The 25,996-nt window shown below is 39.2% G+C and overlaps 1 protein-coding gene across 6 annotated transcripts in view; it reads right to left on the bottom strand.

Annotated features, from left to right (window-relative positions):
- Positions 1-25,996, bottom strand: part of DOCK4 (dedicator of cytokinesis 4) — a 269,237-nt gene that overhangs the window by 25,141 nt on the left and 218,100 nt on the right. For all 6 annotated transcript variants that reach the window (XM_044422953.1, XM_044422952.1, XM_044422951.1 and 3 more), the window contains exons 33-39: positions 18,502-18,597; positions 15,146-15,206; positions 10,154-10,247; positions 7,340-7,488; positions 5,452-5,538; positions 3,495-3,599; positions 278-419 (exon numbers count right to left, since the gene is read on the bottom strand). In XM_044422953.1, the coding sequence (XP_044278888.1) occupies positions 278-419; positions 3,495-3,599; positions 5,452-5,538; positions 7,340-7,488; positions 10,154-10,247; positions 15,146-15,206; positions 18,502-18,597 (734 nt within the window). The remainder of the gene's footprint in view (positions 1-277; positions 420-3,494; positions 3,600-5,451; positions 5,539-7,339; positions 7,489-10,153; positions 10,248-15,145; positions 15,207-18,501; positions 18,598-25,996) is intronic.

Consider the following 25,996-nt stretch of genomic DNA (forward strand, 5'->3'; position numbering starts at 1 on the left):
AAACATATTTAAAGAAAAGCCGCTGGTGGAACATACATGGACTTTTAGGGCTAGGTTCAGAAAATCACAAAGGTATGCATAATGGTCCCACTTAGTGGAGCGTAAATGCATGAGGTCTTGATTAGGTTTTGGACCATGGAGATTTAGGAAGAAGGAATTAAATATCTCCTTCCATGGGCCAAGGGATGCCCCTTGCATTCCTTGCAGGAGAAAAAAAAATACATTGGATTCAATGTGTCTGTTAAGCACACAAACTTCATTGCCAACTGGGGGATACACTGTGCCTCGGCTTGAAAGATGGTTTCATCTGGCTGATTGGCATGTTGCATAGCAATCGCATGTGGGAACTCATTTAACATCCGCTGCTGAAAAGCCTCCAGGCGCTCATAGTCATGCCCTCGGCAAACAAATTCTTTGTTCTGGGCAGAAAAATATGGAAAGCTCAGTGGATAACATGAAAATGACTCAGTATTTGCTTTAAAAAGAAAGAAGACAGAAAAGAAACCTCCAATTCTGGATTGATACTTACAGAGTTCAGAGGCTTTCTGTATAATTATGAGATAAAATACCAATTCTTTAAAATGAGTAATATTTGAAAATGAGAGAGATCTGTATTCATAACTTATGAAATACAGAACATGCAATAGTTGACCTTACTAAACATAAAGTGGATAACAAATTGTTAAGATGAAAAGAGCAAAAATATCCACAGGTTCTGTGAAATACTCCTTTTATTACTGGAATGAGCCCAGTGAATTTCTAATTTCTAGTTCTCTCTTCCTCTTGTAACTATTCCAAAGTATAATTATTTTTCATGCATTTTCAGTTGTTTGTGCATCCTGAAAATTGAAATGAAGACAAAACATCTCTATTTTGGAGAAGCTAAAAAAAGGAAAACACACTTAAGAAATTACTGAAGGTGCCAGAATTGCTTCAGAAGTTAGGTCTTCAAATGAAAATAACCTTTTATAGCACTTGTGGGCATTTCATTTAATTTCATTTCTGACTGGTGAAACTGCAATGTCTCTGAACTCTGAAGACTACCAGAATTCATCATTTCATTGCATTATCAAATAATCAAAGTGCAAAAAAGAACGACAGAAAGAAAATCCTCTTACAAATTGCACATATGGCTGGTTTATCCATTTACATGAGTTGGAAAAGACCTGAAACCCTCTACCAAACCTGGTAACAGGCTGGACAGAAACCTTCATGTTCTTTTAGCATTTTTAGATTAGGACAATATTGTTATTAAACACCCATTTTTCAATCTGCAAAGTGGTAAGAACTGGACAAGTGGAAACTCTACCTTCTTCAGCCTGGGGCCCTTCAGTTTAGACTCCCTTTAGCTCCAGCATGATCAATGGTCGGTAATATTGGGAGTGATAGACCTAAATATCTGGAGGGCACCAGACCATGGCAGCTGGTTTCCTCTTTCATTGTTTTACCCACTTTACTCCACTGCTTCCTTCTCCAAGATCTTCTGTGTGGCAAATATTGGCGGCCCAGATTACCCAAGATACAGCACTGTGTGGATATATCCCAGCCAGCAACGGGCTGTCACAGCTTTTGTTAAGACACATCCCATCCACCTCTGGCGTGCTGAATTCAGCCACTTTAAATCTCTGCTGGTAAAGGTGCAAAGGCTATTCTTTCTCTTCCCAGCGCTTACGTCTGTATATGCCCGACCGCCCTTTGAGATCTGCGGGAGAGTCCCTTCTCCGGGAACCCTCCATGAAAGAAATTAGGAGAGTAAGTACCCGGAGGAGGGCTTTCTCTGCGGTGGCGCCCAACCTATGGAATTCACTCCCTAAAGAGGTCCGCCTGGCACCGTCGTTACTGGTTTTTCGGCGCCAGGTAAAGACCTTTTTATTTAAACATCATTTCAATTGTTAAAACATATGATCTGGCCTGGGCAACTTCTTCTTCCTTCTCTTTCTCCTCCTATATTTTTATTTTATACTGATAATTTTAATTTTGTATTTGTAAATCAATGTATTTTTTGTATTTTTATATTTAATGGTAATTTATTATGTACTATTGTATTTCAATGTATTTTATCATGTTGTAAGCCGCCCCGAGGTTTCGGCAAGGGGCGGCATAGAAATGTTATAATAATAATAATAATAATAATAATAATAATAATAATAATAATAATAATAAAAAATAGCACATTACCTGACCAGCCAACATTAATCTCAGATCTTGGTAACCAGTGCCAGATGAATTGCTCCATAGCTGTGCTGACAGCTATAGATGCTAAAGGGTCATTTTCCACTCTAATTTTCTGCAGCTCTGTTCAGTAATGCATGAGTAATTCACTTGCACGAGAACTTCGCTATTACTGCATGTGCCATAATTTTCCTGCAGACCATGTGTTGTAAAGAGTATCTGCCTGTGACACTTCCTTTTATATTTTTCTTCCAGAGAAACAGTGCACTGTTGCTTTTCCCATACATCCTTATTGTGGTTCTCAAAGATTTGATGGTAAAATTCTCTTCAGAGCAACTTGATAGTTACCAACTTGACAACTGTAGGAGCATGAACTATGAAGAATTCTTAGTACTTATAATCGAGCCACTTTACATTGCTATGGTTACAGGAAAGATCCCTTGAAGTAGATAAAAATACTACACCTCAGGTCAACTTTACATTCCTGGAGTATTTTTTTTAAAGGACTCATAAATTGGCATTGGGCTAAAAGGTTTCCATTTGAAGGACCTGCAAATTGCTGCAGGTGAAATTATTCTATATGTGATGCTTTCCCCCTTCTTTACTCACACTTGAGCTACTAATTAGATCATTTTCCCAATTCAAACTCTCTACTACCTATTTTTATCTTCCAGTCAGTTGACCTACCGAGGAAATAACAAAAACAAATACCTCAGCAACATCCAATGACCTTCCAGGCAACTCTTAAGGGGAGGAGATACCATTTCATGTTTAGAAAATAAAATTAAACAAGAGTGTTGTCTGAACAAATGAAGGGATCTTTTAGTGGAGTACCATAGCTCTATTCAATTACCCTGGGGAAAGGGGACTGAACAGACTGCATAAAGTGAATAGATGGCATGTCCAATCCCTTTGGTCCCCCATCAAGTCTATCAGTCAAATTCAGAAGCGAACAGGAGGGGAGACAATGCCTGGAAGACACATAAAGTAGTCGGAAGTTCTTTCACCCCCAGGTTCTAGTCACTGACTAGAGTGATTGCATATATAGGAAGAGAAGCACCTCTTATGTGTGGGAAGACATCAGCACGAATCAGGGACAACCCTGGCAAGAAACAGCTGCTTTAAGTGACAGAAATTAAGTGGATAGATGAAAATCAGAACTGATGTTAGAATGGCTCAGGAGGAATTCATAAAGTGATGACTGTAGATCTGGGAGTAGGTGCCCTATGATGCTTTGATTCAGGGAAGCGAAGCATCTTGGTTCAGCACAGTCATGGATGAAGACTTTTAGGTTAAAAGAAGTAAAAATTCGAAAAACTCACTCGTAAGAAAAAAGGAAATTTCTTTCCATAAAATCCAACTCGGAAAAACTCAGGCTCCAGACGCTGCTGATCCATAATTTTATCATACAAGGAGGCTTCCATCACCTGTGTAAGATTAAATAAATTCTTCTAAATCTTCAAGGCTCTTCTAGAAAATAAGGTATTTCAAGGTAGCAAAGAACTCAAATGCAGTCAATAAAATGGGCAACTTGACAGAAATGTTCAAAAGTTACTTAGAGCTGATGGCCGCAGAACCAGTATTGTATACCAGAGACTTAACTAAGAACTAGTGCCTGAGCTTGTAGTTTTCCTCCTCCCTTCCAATCTCTTTTCCTTCTGTGTTGTGTCTTTCAAATTGTACACTTGCTCTTTGTTAATCTCCCTTGGTACTTTTCTGAATAAATAATAGGTAAAATTCTTCAGCCAGTTAATAAATAATAAATTGAACTAGGAAATCTGGGAAAAGGCAGTGGTTCAGTGATCTCAGTTCCATCTACAATATCTTCAGGTAGGGCTGAGAAGGACTACTATCTGAAATCCTGGGAGGACACTGCCATTCACTGTAGACAAAGCTGAGCTGAACAGGCCAATATTCCCACTCTGTATAAGGCTACTTCTGATCAACTTAAACGCCCTCTCAGTCATGAATCTGAATTGGAGGCAGTGACTATAGGATTGTATCAGTCCATTTCTATCACCCTGAGTTTATTGGTGGAAAAGCAGCTATTTAGAAGGGGATTCATAAATAAAAAGGAAAAGTAGGTTTGCACAATTAATTCCAGTATGACATTACTGACACGTTTGGTGAATCACAACTAAAGAGAAGTGATAGCAGTATGATTACAAGCTAAGAGGCAGTCCCACTTAAGCACAACGTACCTACTTCCATGTTGAGGGCATCATCCAAAGCTGGCGGTTGGCTGGTGCTCTTCAGCTTGTGCTAGCATAACCTAAACTAACCTAAATTTGCCCAGACTAGCATTTCCAGAATGGGATAGGTGAGCAGAATTCTCTTCTGCAAGCTCTGAAAACTTCTTCCATTCGGGAAATACGAACTTTGGTTAGTTCCCAATTGCTCTAGGAAATACAAGTTTCTCATTTCATTTGTGGTCATTCCTATTAGCATAAAGGCAGCTTTGGATTCTGGCCTTTGTTTACTGGTCAATATTACTCATATGGTTCAGGAGACCAGTAGGAACAAAACACTTAGAACCTTCAGAATTATACAGGTGTTTGTTTTTTTTTTATGTTCTGTTTTCAGTTTGAGGGAATGGAGAAAAAAGTAGGGTTAGGATCCCAAATTAGGGAAAGTCTTTGAAACACATGGACAAAGGGAGAAAGTTCTTGGCATCTCTCATTTAGGGAAAAGATTGCACATTTACTAATACTGAAATAGGGAATTCACAAAATATACTTTTTATGCAACTAATATAACAATAATTGTTTGGTTTCCCATACAAGAATAGTAAGTGCAGGCAGAGATAATAATGAATATAATGATAATCAGTGCCTGCATATCTACCCAGATGTAAGTCTCACTTACAGGGCTTAATCTCAGGTTAGTGGGTGCTGGATTATAGCTTCAATACAGTGTACATGGCATCTAGCTGGTGATAAGGAATCCAACCCCCACCCCTGCCACAATATAGCATTGGAATAATTCATAAATGGCTCTGTAGCAGTCTAACTGTGGGTTCTCCATTTTGCAATTTTGAGACAACTGGATCAAAACCAAAATATACTAGAATAGCAAATGTGGCACTCCCATTTATTTTCTTTCCTCATAAATCACCCCAGAGCAAGGTCTTGTTCTTGCATAAAATAAATTAATAAATAAACCACTTGCATCACAGTTGTAATACTAAAGTTAAAACTGAGGAAATTAAATTGCAAACTAGCTGGCAAAACTCTCAATTTTAACTGCTTTTTATGACCAAAATACATCCAGTTTCATTACCCGCATCTTGCTGAGGTTTCTGTAGTCATAATAGCTTTCATATTGCTCAGCGATCTTTCTGCATAGGATAATGCCATTCTCCCAGCACTAAAGACAAACAAGACAGAGGTGTGTTCAGCACAGAGCAGAACCTAAATGTTTCCTAGCTGCTTCAAACAGATTTTCAAGAGCCTCCTGCTGGCAGTACAATCTAACATTAACTAGCACTTTCAGAGAACATTAACCAACAGGCAGATAAGAGCTGCTTATAAGAACTGGCAATATGGAATTGCAGTCTCTTCCATTTTGGAAGCCACAGCCACAGGTGCTGAGAGTGATGATAGTGACTACCAGTAAAAAATATCTGAATCATTGCTACACAGTGCTACACTATATTTCAAAGTGCATGGCAAACTGACAGGTAGACAAAATGACAGCTGAGTTATGAAGTCAATCCTGCAGCACCATGAATGAAAGAACAACCTTTAGGTAGTATAAAGCTGAGCTCCAACATTACTACCGAGTCTAATCATGGGCTCCAACAGTGTGCACAACCCTATTCAGATATTCTGTAACGTAGAGTTCTTTGACCAGATGCCTTTCAGACGTGTTGGGCTGCAATTCCTACACTTCCCAGCCAGCTTGTTCAATGGTTGCACTGGCTAATAATTATGGAAGTTCCCATCCAACACGTCCAAGGTGTCAGACTGCAGTGGGGGTGTAGGTGGCACTGCATATAATACCTAGTTAAAAAAATTATTTATTTAACATAAATAAACATATTTAGTACAACCAATGAAATCAATAGCATAGAGCATAAAAGAAAGGATGCAACAGCATCAATTCTATGACGTTACTCAGGTTGTGTTAGCATGCTTGAGCAAAGTCAATAGTTCTCGCAATCATGGCAGATGTTCAGAAGAATAGTAAAGATGTTATTAAGGTTCAACAAGTAGCACAGTGAACATTTCCAATGTCTAAAAGGCAGAAGAGTTTCTTGGTGTCATGCCAATGCCTTGTGGCTTCAGCTGGCTAAGAGGAGCACCATAGATAATTACCTTACAACTGCCTTCCACAATCATTCTGTAGATAAGGGATACTTCGGCTGTGAGAACAAAACTGCTTGCCTTACTGAAGAAGCTTCCCCATACCACCTCCCATCTCCCTGGAAGGAAACACTACAACCTGTGTATACTGACAGCTCCAGTAACAGGGAGAGAAGAACTTTATAAAATCTTTGGCAGAAGGCATTGACTTTTGTTCTCAGCCTGGGGAGAGGAACTGGCGCCTTGTTCAGCCAGGTAGCTCTGGAGCCTCACAGAGCATCCTCTGGCCTATTCAGTGAACTAATACAGCCATGAAGAAGAGTTTTCTTTCATTTGTTTATATTCGACATCCATATTCATCATGTATTTAATAAACTTCATATTATCTTTGACACCAGAAACTTTGTTTCTTCCTAAGTATCCTTAAACTTAAAGTGAGGTGTCTTGGCTGGATCAGGGAAGTTAAATCACCACTGCATGAGCAAGCTCCATTGCCATTGCACAAGCTCTGGTTAATATTAGTGCATCTTCAGCAGTGCCAGTACCAAGACACCATTAGATCCTTCCCAGAAGCTAGAAGTCACAGGCCAAATGCTCATCATTCTCTCTCTAGACAGCTTTATTCCCAGTTGTTCCATATTAAAAAGGCAGTGTTAAATTAGTGGAAATCCTAAGCATGCACCAAATTAAGATTTGCTTAATTCTGAAGGTCACAACAATGGACAATTGCAGATGTCATAGGAAGGTAAAATAAATCTAGCAAACCCTCACATTGCATATTAAGCATGCTATGTAATAAATTAACAACCTAAAAGCATAATAATAACTGCTTGTTGGCATTTTTTTAACCAAAAACCACTCACTTTTCCCCTGTCAAAATTCTGGATGATAGTGAGATGAAGATGTTCTTTGCGCTGCCATTCTGTCTGCATAGGATAGTTCAGAAATTCTCGCAGTGGCCGGTCCGACCACTCCAGCAGCTCATCATATAGCAACAATGTATAGGCAGCCTCTATCATGTGTCACAAATAAACGTGAAGGAAATTTAGTGCACACACAACAAAAGAGAACTAAATTCAGAACATAATCAAACAGGTTGCAAATATTTTACTGCTTTTTATTTAAGATTATGGCTGTCTTTGACAGCTAAACTATGGTTTACTGTCATGGGAATGAGTCATTCTTCCTCTTTACTCTCTCCTCTTCCAAGATCAGCTTTCATTTCTGATTTTCTTTAACACATAGTTTAGCATTGTGTCTGAAAACTAAACTGTGACTCATTTTAACTTCAGTTTGTTGAAAGAAGCCAGTCTCAAGTTGGTTTGTTTTAAAGAAAACATATTCGGATTTGACCATAGTTTGCTGGATTTGGATGGCACAGTAAGCTGTGATTAATGAAGAACTGAAGCAAAAGCTTCCAAATTCCTTCTCCTACTGTACCAGAGGAGTGGGGGAGAACATAAGAGTCTGGGGAAAGACTAAGCTTGTTCCTGTCATGATAAACCATGGCTTATTGCAACATTGCAACATGTTTTTGTTGTGAGCCGCCCCGAGGCTTTGTTGCGATGGGGGCGGCATAGAAATGTTTTAAATAAAATAATAAAATAATAAATTTTAATGCAGCTGTGTGCGTGCACACACTTTTATTTGTAATCACGCATCCTTGGAAAGATACCATAGCAATCTCCTAAACAGATGCTGACATATACACTACAAATGAAAAAAAATCTACAGGCTTTCCATTTTCTTTCATGTGGAAGATAAATAACAGAGGGCTTTTTTCCTCTGCTAAAGTATTTGACATTGCAGAGAAAAATCACTCATTCTAAACAATACAATTTGCAGCTATATAAATCTTGTACTCAGTCAAAGTCCATGGAAACCTAGCAGGAGTGAATAATGATGCCAGACTGTGTTTTATGGGTAAAGGTTAGAAAGCACAACGTGTATAAAGAGAGAAGCAATGTAACATGGCAGCTAAAGTGTTGGAGTGGGAACCTGGGAGATTCAGATTTTATTCCCCACTTGGCCATGAAGCTCACTGGGTGACTTGGCTAGACACTGACTGTTACCTTACCGACCTCACAGGGTTATTGTGAAGATAAAATGAAGAGGGAGAGGATAATTATGTACTTATAGGTTATTTGCCAGAAAAAAGGCAGGATAAAAATATATGGAATGTAAAATAAATAAAAATAAGGAATATAAACATTTGTCAAGAATCAGGGCTCAATCAAGGACATTTGTCAGGGATCAATATTGAATACACAGCATATCCAAGGCCAAATGTATCAAGCACTACCACTATTAAAATGGCAGTCATTTCACTCCAATGCAAATCCCATGAACTGCATGGAAGATGCATAGCAACCTAACTGCAATTGTCACCAAGAAGCAAGACTGGCTGCCAGCTGTTCCAGAGAAGATTTAAAGTTGACATTAACAAGGAAGGGCCCTTGCCAAGAATTATTGGCATATAAATCTGGCCAGAAAAAGCAGAAAGTGAGACAAAACTGGCAGTATGCATGCATGCATGGATTCTAACCTAGCTGTTTCTATTCAAGAAAGAACAGTAAACAGGCAGCTCCTTGATACTTCCAAATGTTTTACATCATAATAGACATATGGGGGAAAGGTAAAATTCTTTCACTCCATTATGTAGTGGGAGTGCATTCTCAGTACTTGGGATATTGGCTTCCCTAAGGTTCGGGCCATTTCTGTTCCACTCTCATTCCTTGGGACAAAGACCTTCTCTTGAAAACTACCTTTGCAAAGAGAAGCTATTCACTTCAAAGGTGGAGGTACAATTGACCAAATATCTGACCTACAATTCCATCCTTAACCAATGTCCTACCACACCACAACAGCCACACTACAGGAAGCTTTGCTTTCTAATGTAGACATTTGTGTTCTTTTATGGACCCTACACAGTACTGAGGTGCCCAGTCTGTATGATAACTCCTCACAACTGTGAGGTGTGAACCACTGCACAGATTATCCCCACTCATGCAGAGTCTTATTTCAACATGACATTCAACATATGGGCATCAGCCAGACGCAGGGACAGGTATTCCATGGGGCAGGGCAGCCTGATTCTTTTTCACATACAGGACTTAAACAAGCTCCTTCAGAAATTGCCTCTGAACTCGGTAACACAAGACCAAGGGATATATGCAGTACCCCTATTCATTTTTTACCTTACAAATTAAATGTTTGAATGACAGGAAGAATCAAATCAAATGCAAAATTCTTAATCCTCCATGTTCTGGTCTCATGGGAAGGGAATGTGCCACAAATTCCATCCCACTGACCCTCCTCCCATTCATATCCTTTCCTTATTTGAGCAAACTATAGTTTGCTATTACTTTTGAACAAGGCAAACTCTAATTTGGACAAGCCACAGTTTGCTGACAATCCAGGGACTGAAACCCAAACTATGATGTCAATCTCTGCTTTGCAGCAACAACTGTCCTAAAGGACAAAGTCGTTCCCATGTTGGTCTCTATAACTGTGTCTTGTCACATCCTGCTTTGTTCCAGAAAACACAAACACCATCATGAGACACAGAAGAGTTTCTTTGCACCAGTATTGCTAATGTTTCTTTACATCATCATTGCTAATATGCATTGCTAATGTTTCAAAAAATTGTTGCCCAGACAATTCGGTGAAAGATTTACCTGTAAAGTTTTGTGCTTTCAGGTGCAGATCATACAGCTTATGTATGTACCTAATATACATCTCCTCCTTGTTTAACTCTGTCTTATAAAAATTCTGAAATAAGAGCATATTAAAAATCACAATATTATTACATAAGGCAATTTAACAATAAAAGATGTGCTTTTTCATCCACCCCATTATGTTTTTTTAAAAAAATCAGGAAAAACATTCTGATTTCAGAAAAGATCAGATTTCAATAGGGGGTGAAAGTGTACAAAACAATTTAAAAATGATTCTTTGCACTATCCAAATGAATCTTAAGCAATCCTTTTAGATCATAAAATGATTTTTTTAAAGAAGAGGACTATGTTGTGTGCAAGAGTATCTGTGTAACAGGATTAATTAAGCGGCAATGTCCATAACCTTCCAAACTTGGAGAATTATGAGCATCCTGTGCAAAGCAGGAGTACCACAAAGATGAAAGTTGACTTTATGCTCCTCTTGCTCTGCAAAGCACTGATTTCAGCTGTGTAAGTGCAGCACTTTGGATCAGAAAAGGAGCAGGCAAAGACACCATTGCACAATTCCACTATATATTGACAGTATGGTCTCCTTTCCTCCCTACCTAATAGAGCATTCCCAAAAGCCTTTCACCAAGCTCACTCCTTAGCTAAGTGGCCAACATGGCCCTTTCTGCACTGGCTGAAGGGAGAGTAAAGGAAATTCAAGAATAGCACAATTTTCTAATCACATAGCTGAGAATCTGAAAAAATATTTTGACCTCCCCAGCACTGTCTAGCATCTCTATGTTTGGATTATAAAATATCAACAGGGAAGTATACAGTTCTGCTGGAAAAAAGAGTGTTTCGGGTATCTGCATAGATCCTTATGAGCAATTCTTTCCCAACACTTTCTTCATAGTTGCAGTTTACACTTGAAGTACTGGCAGAACTCTGAGTTATATAATCCATTGGTGGCAGGGGGATGGAAGCATTCTGCTGTTCAGCCTGCCTGTGCTTCAATGCATACAATATCGAAATAACTGCCAGTTGGCAACACTGCACACTGGTATAACTATAGTACAGTAAATAAACCAGTTAGGAAAGATAAACATGATGCATTTAGTCATCATGAGCGCTAAAAGCTGAAAATAAGTAGCCCATGCTAAGGTAGATTTTCATGTCTGTGGGGAATAATCAGCTGTTACTCCTTTGTGACAAAATGTTTCATGCAAGAAATTACAACTGATTGTAACTTTATCTCCATTAATATTTATAGTTTGCATTTCTTGGCCACCCTGGGAGATCCATGGGACTCTGGTGAAGGAGAATACAGTTTTTAAACAAATAGGTCTGTCAAGCAATTTGTATCTAAAATGTGCTGAAGTTCTAAGAATCAGGTACTCCAAGGAAAAAAGTTGAGCAAACTATATGCAACTTCATCTGTAAGTGCAAGTGCAGAAAATTGCTACAGCTGTTTGAACCTTAGCCAGTTGGGATGAAAAAATTCATATGGCCTGTACGTTACAGTGAGTGGGTGAAGAGGAGATGTGGTCAATTTGTGGTTCTCCAGATGTTCAGGGTTATAACTCTCAGCATACTTCACCATTGGCTCAGAGAGTGATCAGAGCTGTAGGCCAAAACATCTGGAGGACCACAAGTTGTCTATCTCTTGTATAGAAGTTAAGTGAGTTAGGGGAAATCTAATCTCCTGGTTGTGAATCTTTATTCATTTATATTAAACACTTTTTAATACTGTCACAAAGTACAAACTTCCATGCGGATGTTGCATTCTGACTTGTCGCTTTTCATGAATATTCCTCTAAGGGAAACACTGCCTTAGAATAGCCTGGAGAGCTAGTTCACCCACGCATGGACATTATTTGAGAATGAAAATCACCATTGTTGCTCTTCCAAGACCTGGTGACTGCCATGTCAACAATTTGCATGTGTGAATAAGCAACTACCAAGAAAACTGAGAGATGGTACACACAGCTAGCTTTAAGACTGTAGACTGAGAACTGTACTTCAGTTCACATAGTCCAAGCATATTACAGAGTGCTATCTTGATTAGACATTTTTCTTTTTAGTGAATAATGGAGATATACATCAAAAAGTAATGACAGTAAGTATGGTGTGGTGACTGGAGTGCTGGACTGGAACTCAAAATACCCAAGTTCTAGTCCCCACTCAGCCATGAAGCTCAACTGGATGACGCTGGGGCAGTCATGCTCTCGCAGGCAAACCTATTTCACAGGGATGTTGTGAGGATAAATCGATACGATGGAACAGGGGGTAATTATGGAAGTCACCTTGAGTCCTTGCAGGAAAACGCTTATATTAAATAAAATATAAGAGAAAGTCCCAGATAAAACTCTTACCTAAAAGAAAGGGGGAGTAGAAATATATTCACAAATAAGAGCCATCAAGCTTTAATCAGAAATGTGCATTGAAATCCTACTTTGCAAATCATGATAAAGGCAGCTTTCCTGGCCTTTCCATCAAAAACTATATGCCTCAAAAAGGCAGTCCAGATGGTGATATTTACAGGGATTGACTTTCATCAAGGAACTACATCAGTGCTAAACAGTACCACAGAAACTCAAAAGCATGGTCAGAAGATACCATGTGACACCATGCTGGGATGGAGTGCAGAGGTCAGCTAAGCAAAAACTAGCATGGCCACCTATTTAGGTTTGCAAGGGTCAAACGTTCTGGTTGCAATTCAAAAAAGGAGGTGCAGATTTGCAAGGTCATACTTCCGGGAATATCAAGAGAATTTAATTTGAGTCACCCAAGAAGCAGGTGAAGTTTCCATTAAGCTTCATGAATGCTACAAGTTTAGTCCATATTCATGGCTTCAAGACAGAGAAAGGGAAAGAACAGAGCAGTTCTGAGCCTAAGGATAATCTAAAAACAACAACTACAACCCTGCAATTGAAATGTCATCAAGGTTTCACAGTTCTTACTTTGACAAGCTCTTGCTGCTAAGAAAATGGTTAAAAGCCTATTTGGCTCTTCAAACAAAAGGAGCAAGGACTTTGACAAACATTCTTTCTCAAGCTCCATTATACCATATTATATGCTGTTTGTTATGCCAAAGGCTTTCCTCTTGCATTAAACAGATGGTTGTGGGCATTAGGGTGAACATTTTGATGAGAGATTTGGAAATTGGCAGGGACCACCATAAATTTATTCTATTGATCACGAAAGTAGGAACATTGAGTCTGGGTTTAGAAATTTAGGTAGAAATTCCTGCTCCACCACACAGTTTATTGGCTCACCACAGGCACCTTACTTTCAGCCTAACTTGTCTCATAGTGTTACTGCCAAAATAAAATTATTTTTTGTATGGTTTTGATGATGCTTGTTATAAATTGACTACAGGGTTCTCCAATGTAAACTCATTGAGTCCATCTGGACTGATTCCCAAGCAAGGGAGCAGATGAAAGCAAAGTTGGACAATTTGTATATTTACTTTGTTGAAGGAGAAAAGCATGACTATAGCACAAGAACCTGTCCCTGGCTAGTTCAGCAAATGAAAAAATTAAATGCAATACACCCTGTCCTGAGCTTCTCTGAGGACAGCAAGAATACAAGCATCTCAGCTAATAAGTCAGTGTAGTTCACTCCCCAGAAAAAAAAGGAGCTTCCTGATTTACAGTTATTGAATAATTTCATTTGTGAACCATTTTATGAATGGCTGCACTGAAGGCCATTGTATAAACAGATTTGAACAAACAAACTCAAACATGAATAGGAGACATTGACAATGGGTGTGTACAAGGGTATGTGTATGGATGTGAGTGAGTGAGTGAACGCTGTCATCCCAAATGGCAAGATTTTCTGTAAGGCACTAGGGAAGGCAGAGATGGAAATTAAGTGCTACACTCAATGAAGGCAGTCTTTGCTATGCATCCAATGCTGTAAGAGGCAACTCTGTTTGTCAAGCAGATCATGGAGTGCTCCACAAGTACTAGAAAGCTTGCAGGCCCTTGCCACATGCTTGCTCTGTTTCTTGGATTGGACTCCGAAGACAAAGGAATGTTCCACTTAGATTTCTTTGCATAAACATCAGAGGTAACACCAGCCTCTCTTTGTGGATGAGAAGTATGCTGTTGGATTCGCAAATTAGGCAAGTTTAAATATGAAAAATAAAGGATTTTGTCATAGTTTTGGTTTTGGTGATCTCTCAATGTACACCTCAACAGTTTTAAGAATTTTAATTTTTCTCTTGCTCTCTGCTTCCCCAAATATCACTCTCCCCGTGAATTAACAAAAGAAGAAAAAAGTCTCTATTATTCATGTTTGAGTAAAGGAAAATATACTCTTGAGTTTTGTAAAAACTCTGAAAACCTGCGCTGGGATGTCTGTGATCTTATTCTACAGAGAGATACAGATACTCTGCACACAACCAGTGACACACTTCAAAAGAGAGAAGTCTGAATCCTTCCACCAATTATTACTCAGTAAATAACATTCTCCATATGTTCATAATCTTACTTCAGGAGAGTCACTCCTTGTAATTAGTAGATGTACCTGAATCCCAAACAGGAAGAAGCAACTGACCCTGGGGAGGCAGAAGCTAACCACTGCTCTTTGCAAAGACATGAGTAAGGAAGAGGAAGAGAGATGCTAAAACTCCGCTTTCTCCTCATGCCCCACCCCACAACAAAGTAAAGCAAAAAGTTATGCATGCGTTAGAGGCATTCCCCACCACCAGGCTTTCTCTTCTTTCCCACTTTCCAGGCCATTTAATATAGACCCACATTCTCCACTCCATAAAATATAGACATGTGTATTTTTGCAGGCATGTCAATATATATTCAAATTTAGCATGCATATTTTATGACTGCATAATAAGCTTTGAATTCATTGGCATACATTAATCCTGCAGTAGAATTTATAGTTTAAATCTCAGTCTGGAAAGTAGGCTATTAAAAATATGTTCCTTATCTAAGACTTCATATTGTTACTGTTAAATAGCAAGATCTGAGCCAAAGAGATACACACCAACAAGCTGACAGTACAGCCAATCTTTTTTCCATCTACTTCTCCCATTTTCATGCAGTCCCTAGAGGTGGGTGGGGGAAAAACAAATCAGATCAAAGCATGTGCAGAACAACTAATCACGTGCATCAGATGATATTTTAGGTGTATTTAAAAGAAATCTGTACTAACAGATTCCAGGACAGATCAATTCAAGAAGGTATTGTAGCTTGTACTGTAGCTAAAAACCAAATGCAAAATAACATCACTGAAGAACAAAACAATGAATTAGATTAAGTCAACTTTAAAGTATGAGCACATGTCAATGCAATAACCATATATTCTTCTGTGTCTGTTTCTGCCTTCCTTCCTCTCACATTCTTCACATGAGTCCTGCAGGTTGTATCCAATGTTACTCCTATTTACAGCAGTGACCTTGAAATGAATGGGGCTTAAGTAGGACTAACTTTGGATATACACTGTTGGGTCTCTTTTGGAGACTGTAAGTCCTACTGGGTAGGAACCTATCCCTTGCACTGTGTAAACAACTGGATAAATCTGCTTTCCCATACCTGGTGCTGTCCAGATGTTTTGGACTACAACTCCAGCTGTTGTACTGGACTACAACTCTACTGTTGATCAAGCTATCTGGTGCTAACAGAAGTTGACATTGAAAACATCTGGATGGAAAGTCAGTTGGTGTATATCTATATTACTGAAGCCACCACCACCACCACCACCACAGAAATTGGAGAGTTACCCACATTTGGTCATTAAGTAATTTACAGAGTTTAAGTAACTTTTGTCATCAGGGAATCAGTTTAATTTGCTTTAGATTAAAACAAAACATTGTTTTAAATATGCTGAGTTGCACTACATGCATGCCTCATCCCTTCATGGACTGGCTACTAGAATCTAACTAACAACACGTGAGCAAAATTATAGTATGAAGGGTTTTGTGCACCTAAGCATGCTTTGGGCCACTGTTTATTTAACAGATGTTCTCCATTCAACACAGTAGCTACTTCTGAACAGAGAGGACTTTCCAAAGTAGTTATGATATGTGAAAGGGAATTGCTGCTTCAAAGAAAGTATCCCACTAAGTACACTCAAGCCTGTGGGGAAGCCTAAAGTAGATTATGGGATCCAGGTCACAGAATCTAACCATGACTAATTTAGCTATGTTATGACACTGAAACCAAGGCCTAATCTAGTTCTAAGTTGCACCTTTAAAAGATACTCAAAGTCTCTAAACCTAGACTGGGTAGGATAATACATCTTAGTTTCTGGGAATGAAGATTCCACACATGGCCTCAAATAAAAACACATGCATCTCAGTCCCAAGCATGTTGTCTTGGAAGCAAAGACTTCCACCACTAAATTCACTGATGCTCTCTCTCAAATAAAAAGGCAGTGAAAAATGGTAGGGTACTCTCTGTGGACATGGTCCACTAGAAAAATGAGGGATGAACAAGTTCTCTGATGCACTCTCAATGGCAAAGAGACTGAGCTGCATCCTCTGCCTACTTCTTGCTCTGGCATGAAGTTAGTAAACAGGCCCTAGGCAAGTCATACTCTCTTGGTCTCAGCTCCTTCCTACATCTGCAGTATGGGAGATAATGATACCATCTTACTTTACAAGATAGTTGTAAGAATAAAAACAAGTTCATGCATGTAAAGCACTTTGAACACTTGTAAGTTCTTTACAAAAGCTGTTTTGTTGTTGTTGTTGATGATGATGACGATGATGATTGTGATTTATCATACAGTCCCATATGCAAAACCAGCAGTCTTTTCTGGTAGTATTTCAATGTTTCCTAAGCGAGTGAGCTGCCTGATAACCACTACCGACGCAATGCTTGGAACCTTCACTGGGTTTCAAATATTCCACTGGCAAGGGCTGAGGCTCAGCAGTAGCACATGCTTTGCATCAGAAGGTCTCCACTTCAATCCCCAGCCTCTTGAGAGTTCAGGTCGGCATTGCTAGGTTGGGCTGGCCTGCCTGAAACTATGGGGAACCACTGTCAGTTATGGCCAATCATACCAAGCTGGGTGGCAGTTTCCTATGTTCCCAAGCAAAAGAGGTGGTAACTAGAAGCATAGCTGGACATATGCAAGTACTTCAGGCTATTCCTACTCTTTGGATTCACATCCTCTGTAGATTGCAAGAAGAGAGGGAAGCTGATGTTACTCAGCTCTAACAGCTTCTGTCTGCTTTGTCCGTCTTTACATTTTCAGGCCACGTATGTACTTTTTCTACGCAAAAGCTATGGATCCAGAGACAACTAGCCTTCTCTCCTTAGCAGTGCTTGTTACAACAGACTGCAGAGATGCTAAAAGTGAGGAGGGACTGCAATGCCGCCTGCATGACACGAGTGGGAAACCTGTGGCCCTTCTGATGCCATTGTCCTACAACGGCCATCACCTCTAACCATTGGCTGTGCTGGCTGGGGCTGATGGGATCTGGAGTCCAACAACATTGGAAGAGTCACTGATTCTGCAAAGGATCCCTCAAAATAGGCATTGCAAGGGACAACTGGAAACTGACACTGCTCATGAGTTAGCACAGCAATTGTGTCCACAGCCAGTCTGAGACATTTCCTTACCAAGGCAGAGCAGCAAGCGGCTCGCTATCCCCAAGACAAGGTACACAGCATCCAAAAATGGTCATGCTATTTTGGCACCAACAGCAGAAAGCCTTGCAAACACCTCTCCCCACCACAGGCAGTAAAAATTCAATAATACTATCTCAAATGATTAACAATGTGCTGATGATGTTCCAAATCAGATGCAGGGCTAGTCTTAATGTTAGTGCTGGCCCTGGTCAGGGAGCATCTCAATGGAAGCTGCATACACTATACTGCTGGCTCCTAATATTAGGATAAGAGCCACACTTGGAACTGAATAACACATACAGAGAAACAAACTCCTACAAATTACCCATGACTGTACCAGGTCAGGATGTGTATGCATGTGGTGAAGGTGCCTCCCTGGACAGAGAAAAACACCACATTGTTCATAGAGAAGGTTAGGGTGAAACTTCTTCCTGACATGCAAGCTTTGTACAGTCAGGAGTCTTAGATTCAGGGGAACTTTCAAACATGTGACCTACCCTCTGACATCCTGCACATGAAAGCAGCACCATGCAATCTTTCTAAACATGTAGCTCAGTCCTTAGCTTGGCTATATGTGTAAGTCCTTAACGGACATAAAATAGATTTGCAATCATGTTCATTTAATCTGAACTCCTACAACTTGATGCCCGGTACGTGTGGTTTTTTCATTTTCTTGCTAGTGATTGTTTTCTGGAAAATGCTGGCATTACACTGGCAAAGAATGGAATAATATTTATTGAGATAAAGCATGCATCCATTGCTTACCTGTAGTCCAGCAGTCTCTCCATAAGACGGGTTACAGTGGCAATTATTGAAACGCCACTTTCTCTCCATGTTTCACGTTCAATTTTCTTCAGCAGGCTGGAAGGAATGAACCCAGGGCAAAATATCAGCATTTATTTTTACCAGTCTCCATAACAACCAATTTATACTCAAAGGTACCCGAAAATGCCTTAGCACTATCTGCTCATTCACAGATTTAATATTTTCTTGCTTTCATACAAAGCACAATTGCAAATATTGTCTTACCTGGGATAAGGACCAAAGAGTGGAATTCTACTCCAGGAAGCATTGACAAGGCAAATTGATTTTTTTTAGGTTAGCCAACTCCAAGTCAACACAGAGAGAAATAATATCCTACTTTCAATATACAGAGACAGACATTCACAGCCTTTACACAAAAGAAGATTCTGGATTTTATTACATTCTCATCCCTACATTAGACCTGCATTTCAGCATCAAGAAAAGAAACTGAATGTTTTGTTACCTAGAAGAGAGCATTTCTCATCTCACTGCTGCCTTTCGATGAGATTTCAAATCTTCTCAATGTAGGATTCCCCCCCCCCACTTTAGTCGACAGTAGTTCTGCACCCACACAATTTACTGCATTGTAGCTGCCACAGGAAAAGCCTTTTCCTGAGATTTTCTTTTTTTCAAAAACATACTTGCCTTGCGCTGGGTGTTATTTATGCAGTTCAATCTCATTCATTTAACCATTAAATAATTGATTGGTTCTGGGTGGCAATTGTTAGCCCAATTCTCCAAGTCAATTAGAATTGAATCTATTGATCTCAGCAGGTTTACCTTAATATGTAAGGGAATGACTGAAAATGCTATCTGGAGGTGCTGCTGAGCATGCACTCAATTTCTAAAGTGAGAGGTACTAGGGTACCTTTTCCCCTGGAAGGCCTTCCATGGAATCCAGATGCAAGCAAGCAAGCCTAGCTGCTATAAGAGGGCATTCTGCATATACTCAAAGGGATTTATTTATTACTTACTTATTGAAAATTATTTTAGGCCACCTTTAAAGGCAGGACCATCTTAAGGCAGAATGCAAGATAAAAACATACAAAACAGACACATTAACAAATTCAATAGCTACATATCCAATCAAGTGTTCCATGAAAACAGAAATGATCAATAAAACCAGCATCCCATGAACTATGTAAAGGTATGCAAAAACAGATAGGTCATCAGAGCTTTCATAAAGTCCTGAAAGGACAGGAATGACAAATCCCCAAGGGAAGCTCATTCCAAAGGTATGGGGCCTGCTCTCTTTTACTGACCAGCCCTGCTTCCCTCTGCATCAGGCAGCTAGGAAGAACTGCTCTTTATCTCAGGGTGGCACAAGAAAGGTGGTCTTTTCAGTAATTTTGGCCCAAACCATTTAAGGTGTTAAAAGTCAAAACTAGCATTTTGGGTTGCAAAATGTACTTGCAGTCAGCATAACTGGCTCCAGCAGTCCAGCCTGGATATCGCCAGGGCAAGATCATCCCTCTCTTATTCAACAAGAATACTAGCTTTAAGTTGGTAAAAAGTATTTTGGGCTCCCACCACTACTAAACTGCCCCAGTTAGCACCAAATCTTGGAGAAATGCAACCCTATCTTAAGCTAGATGTAATCCTCTATCCAAGTTAGTAGGGTGCCTCTACTCACAGTATCTCTTTCTTGTCCAGATTAAGCCTCACCACCCCCAAAATACCTGGATTGAAATGGATCAAAATGGTAAGCATCATCCAACAGTATCTGAAGCATGGAAGCCTTCATATGTCCCAACACCTTACCCAAGAAAGGCAAAATTGACACCGGATGGCAATGATCAGAAAGCAGAGGATCTAAGCCAGATTTGTTCAATACAATTCCTTTAAGCTGTCTGAAACCACCCTTTCCCTCAAGGAAGCATTAATCACCTCCAGGGTTGAAATCCAACCCCGTTCTAGCTGACTGCACAAGCCAAGACGGGCTAGGACTTAGAAAGCAAGTGGTGGGTTGCAGTTCTCCAGGTAGTTTGTTCCTGATCTCAGGTTATACCAGCTGAAAGATATTCATAACAACATGACTACTTGGTACTCGGGTCACATCATTCTCTTTGTCAAAACAACAGCATCTGAATCAGTCCAATGACTTCATCTGCAAAATGTCTAGGAAATGATCACAGGAAAGCTTAAGTTCTATATTAAGAAGTCCCTGCTATCCTATAGTCTGAGGCTGAATCCTAGAGTTCTTAAGCAGTAACAGAAAAAGATCCCATAAGTACTAAATATGTCCAAGAATCCACCACAGGTATACCTGCAGCAGACATTCATATAAATTGATTTGATTATGACCTATAAAGCCCTAAACAGCTTGGGTCCTGGCTACCTGAACGAGCGCTTACGTCCGTATATGCCCGACCGCCCCTTGAGATCTGCGGGAGAGTCCCTTCTCCGGGAACCCTCCATGAAAGAAATTAGGAGAGTAAGTACTCGGAGGAGGGCTTTCTCTGTGGTGGCGCCCAACCTATGGAATTCACTCCCTAAAGAGGTCCGCCTGGCACCGTCGTTACTGGTTTTTCGGCGCCAGGTAAAGACCTTTTTATTTAAACATCATTTTAATTGTTAAAATATATGATCTGGCCAGGGCAACCTTTTCTTCCTTCTCTTTTCTCCTCCTATATTATTTATTTACTTATTTAATACTGATAATTTTAATTTTATATTATTATGTTTGTAACTCAATGTATTTTTTGTATTTTTGTATTTAATGGTAATTTATTATGTTCTGTTTTTCAATGTATTTTATTGTGTTGTAAGCCGCCCTGAGTCTTCGGCAAGGGGCGGCATAGAAATGTAATAATAATAATAATAATAATAATAATAATAATAATAATAATAATAATAGCTTTAAAATGTAGCTGCATTATGTTTGTAAAGGTAAAAATGCCAAATATATTGGACAAAGCAGGAAAATGCTGTCATGCTCCCACTGAAAAAAAGAAGAGGTGCAGGAATGCTCAGACAAGAGTAGTTTTTGGAATCTAAAGTTCAGTCCATCTGATGTGCTAGTACAGCCTCCCCACACTACAAATTCTAGCATCCCAACCCAACATGGCCAATGGCCATGCTGGCTGATGATGTCAGTCCTGTACCAAAACTATATTCACACCTATACTCAGACACATCTGGAAGGCACTTTATGTGTTTGTACAAGCAAAATTACAAAGCACAGCAATAGAAAATTGAGAAGATAAGAAGACATCGTGTATGAAGCTTAAGTGGCTAACAATGATAAAGTATTAAAGTTGCTCAGAGGCTGCCATGTTCAGGATTTAACTTCTAGAAGGCACTGGGCGAAGCGACCTTTCTGGCACTTAAAATCAAATCCTGAATGTATCAAGGGGAGCACACACCTGGAAGCCATCAGCAGCAGATTATACATGCACTTTCCTCCCAGCTAACACATGCTCAGGGGTTGTTAACTTGCCTTTTGCTAATACAGAATTGCTCTGGGCTACCTGCTGAGCAGAACCATCCTGCAAGTCAGCATCTACCTGTGACAGTGCAATTGTCATCTAGCAGTCACCCGAAATCTGATGTGAAATAATGCAGTTCAGAATAGTATCCTGAACAGAAGAAGGAGGGTGTTTGGTTGTTGAACTATAAACTTTTCCTTTCTTTCTTTTACTGCATTTAAAACAGAGGAAGTCTGTTTCCAAGATGAAAGGAGGGAAAGATTGTGTAATGATGGAAGAGTGGGCTGGGCCTATCAGGGCATCAGGATGTACTGGGGACCCTAAGAGCTGCTTCCCTCTTTAGACAACAGCCACATTCTTAGTGTCTGCTGTACACCCAGTCACTCACCCACTGAGTCTGAAAAAATGGATTCCACATACTGAAAAGGGGCAACCAAAGCCAGTGTCTTAGCCTATGCTCCTGTATCTTTACAAGCATCTGTTCATATTTCAGACATGATGGCATTTACCTGGGGAACACCAGGAAACATATCTGCTACATAAAAGCATGAAGAGATAAAAAGGAAAAGAGGTTGGGCTTTATTCCTTTAAAGGTGTTTCAATATGCAGGAAAAGAGGCAGAAACAGTGATGTATTACGTAATTGCACAGAAGGAAAATGTACTCTAGTTTGAAGAGGATCTCCTCTGCCAAATATCAAAGACTTGCTCAAGGTGAAACAGCATCTCATACTAAGAGCTGCTATAATCCCTTAAAATGGACAAGGATTAACCAATTTAAATAAGGGCTTACTTTCCATTTATATTTTTATACCATGTGTGTGAGAGAGGGAGAGATGATCAAAAATTCACACAAACTTTGCATCACCAACTTTTCAAAGATGTATAACAAAAGAGCTGCTCAGACACAAGTGCAGATTTTCTGAGGCAGCATCTACACAGAAAGTTACAGGAGGGAATGTATTCCATCTAAACTAGCATTCTTTCTCATACCACGAGGCAGGTACTCTCTTTGCATTCTTGTCTGTAATATTTTATTCTTTTTTTCCTTTGATCCATATGCTTTCCAAACACCCACATCAGCATGGTCTTTCTTTAACCTGGAGCAAGATTGCCTGCCTTCAGCACAAATCCTTGCTCAGCAGGAGCTGCACACAGGTATACATTATGTAAAATGAAAAACAAACACACACATATCTGAATAAAAAAGGTGGCATCTCATTTCCTACTCTTCTTAGGTACACAAACTAAAATGCAAAATGCATGCATACCACGTCAGGTGCAAAAGATGCATGCACGTATACATACATTTTTGCTTTTCCTTTCAAAATGTACAGACATTGTAGAAAAGCTAAGTATCCCATTTCTGTATGTTTTCCTGGGGAAAGCAACCATAATGATAGAAGCATGCACCCTTCACAACCAAAACAAGAATTCATAAATTTTGTACTCAGGCTTCTGTAATTGACTATAACATTTTGTCCAAGAACTGCCCTCACTGTGGTAAAAATGAGCTCACATTAAAGCTTTTTATATGGGCTATGGTAGCTGCCCACATTTCTAGTGACCCAAGAAATAAAACAAAGGCCTTTATAGTCGTGTTGTTTCTTTGATTTAAACAATGTTGTAGCTGATTTCTATGACAGACTATGTGAATGGATTATCTTATGCTGAATTTTACACAGGATGTTGGAATATAATTCCATCTAGCCCAGCATTAACATCAGCCATAGCTACTTATGCATCTTCTGTGGCCACAGTGGCAACTGATGAGCATGGTGCTACCTTCAACACCGAGCTGCAGTGGCCCACTGACTGTTTGCAAAGGAACCATATGGATTATCATGCCAAGCAACAGCTGTTCATGAGCATATGTACAGTGAATATGGGGCAGCCTACTTGAACAGGCATTCAAATTGCTGTGGCTGTAACAAATTATTTTGTGCCAGCTTTGAGTGAAGGGGCTGCGACATCTACATTAATCCTGACAAACTCTTGTGCTTTCATAATATTTTGCACTTAAGCTTTTAGCCTAGTTTTGAAAAATTCTTTCAAAACTGGGAAACACACACAGAACTCAAGAAAGTTTTAGTACAACATTTCCATTGTTCCAGAAGACTCCAAACCACTTCAGAGATTTGAAAAACTCTACTATAGAACAGCTTCAGGATATATAATAATACACCAGTGTATAGGAAGCAGCGACCTACTACACGTGACTATCCATGGATTGTGTAAACCATGGGTAGTTATGAGTAGAGTTCCAGCTCCATTTTCAACAACCTATGATTTGTTAACCATGACTTGTAAACAATGTGCGAACTGGGCCAGTGTCTGTGAGTGAGCCATGGGGTGAAACTTTTTCCAAAGCAGAATATTTTTCTGGAAGCTTTTCCAGTACTCTGTTTTTCCAGGGAAAATTTCCATTTTATAACTTCATTAGTAATAATGAATGGATGCCAACTGCAAATCAGTATTAGGCAATCTTGGCAGGTTCAAAATTGATGAGCGATTGTTGGCATATCACTCACAGAGCTTTCTATTGCTAAACTTCAGTTTGTGGATCAGCAGTTTTCAGTACCTTTTTTCTTAAACAATGAAACTGAAAATGTTAGGGTTTTTTTTCATAATGTAGCATAAATCACATTAAGGGTGCAGTCCTCTGCAAGTCTTATAGAATTTCTTTCTGTTTAAATATGCATACACTAAGGGTGTTTTCAATTATTTTCTTCATATATTTTGAAATTCCAAAGGAATTTTCCAGAAAACCCACATAACTACCCTTGTCATGCATCTGAGTCAGAATCTGTACCTACATCTTTTGAAGGTTCTTTTCTACGAAGAGTAGGCTTAATCTCTATGGTACTCCCATAAGGATACTTACTTTAAAATGTTATGTACAGAGGAACTTTCTAGTATTTCAGCCCACTTCTGAGAGCTTTCTTTTTGTTGCCTGTGTCTTTTGTACCTCAACTTATATTACAGTTGGACTACATGTATGACATTTCCATGTGAAGTTAAATATGACTTGTTCCATTTCTCCTTTTAAAAAAATTAAATAAATATTTGCTGTTACTACTCCTTTGGAGTGAGGAGGGTAGGGTAAAAAAATTACTGTAAATTTTGACCACTCAATTTTCAACATTTTTTAAAAATCCAGTTCAGTGAGGAAAGAATTTTAAATGGATCATTTTGGTGCAGAAAAAGTTTCTGATCTGAAATGTCACTAACAATAAGAGAAACTTTTCGGTGATCAAACTTCTGTGCCCTTCTAGCATTTTTTTTTTTTTTTTTTGGATTGGAACAAATTTCTTTTTACATCTCCTCTGTCTGATTGCAATGGCGCAAGATGCAACAACAACAACACACAACAATGAAAGCAGAACACCAACATTCCCTAATCTGTTGCTCTCCAGATATTTTGGATTGCAACTCCCATCAGCTGTATCCTGCATGCCCAATGCAGTAAAATATTTATTCTTCCTTGTTTTAAATCAGTCAAGAGGAACTGGTTTTGTTCTGAGTCACCCATATCTGACAACGTTCAGGCCAGAAAATGAACTTTAGGAAGCCTGCGAGAAAAATGATAGTTGCACTTTTACAGGCTATTTCATGGCAGTGCAACTTAAGTTGTATCCATTCCAATCTATGCTTTGTTTAAAAATAAATATGATGCCTGTGATTTATTTCTAAAATCAATAAATGCAACTAATGTTCATGAACTGCTTTAAGCTGAATTACTCTGAGGATGCAGAGACTTTTTATTCTGTGGTTCTTATTCATTATTCTGTGTTTATTCTGTTTATTCAATGAGTCAAGAAAGCAGGTTAAGTTCATCTACAAACTGAAAATGTAATCTATCCTATAACAAAGCATGCCTATTTCTCCTTTATATTATAGGGTTATCACTAGAAGTTATTGTCTGCTTCCCCAGATGGACAAACAAACACCCTCTCTAAAAAATATGCTTTTTCATTAACATTTAACTGTAGTACCTATGATTTCAGTAGTAGCTCAATTTACAGCAAAA

The sequence above is a fragment of the Varanus komodoensis genome, unplaced genomic scaffold, assembly GCF_004798865.1.
Source record: "Varanus komodoensis strain SLA01 unplaced genomic scaffold, ASM479886v1 scaffold13_1, whole genome shotgun sequence".
NCBI classification, from domain to species: domain Eukaryota; kingdom Metazoa; phylum Chordata; class Lepidosauria; order Squamata; family Varanidae; genus Varanus; species Varanus komodoensis.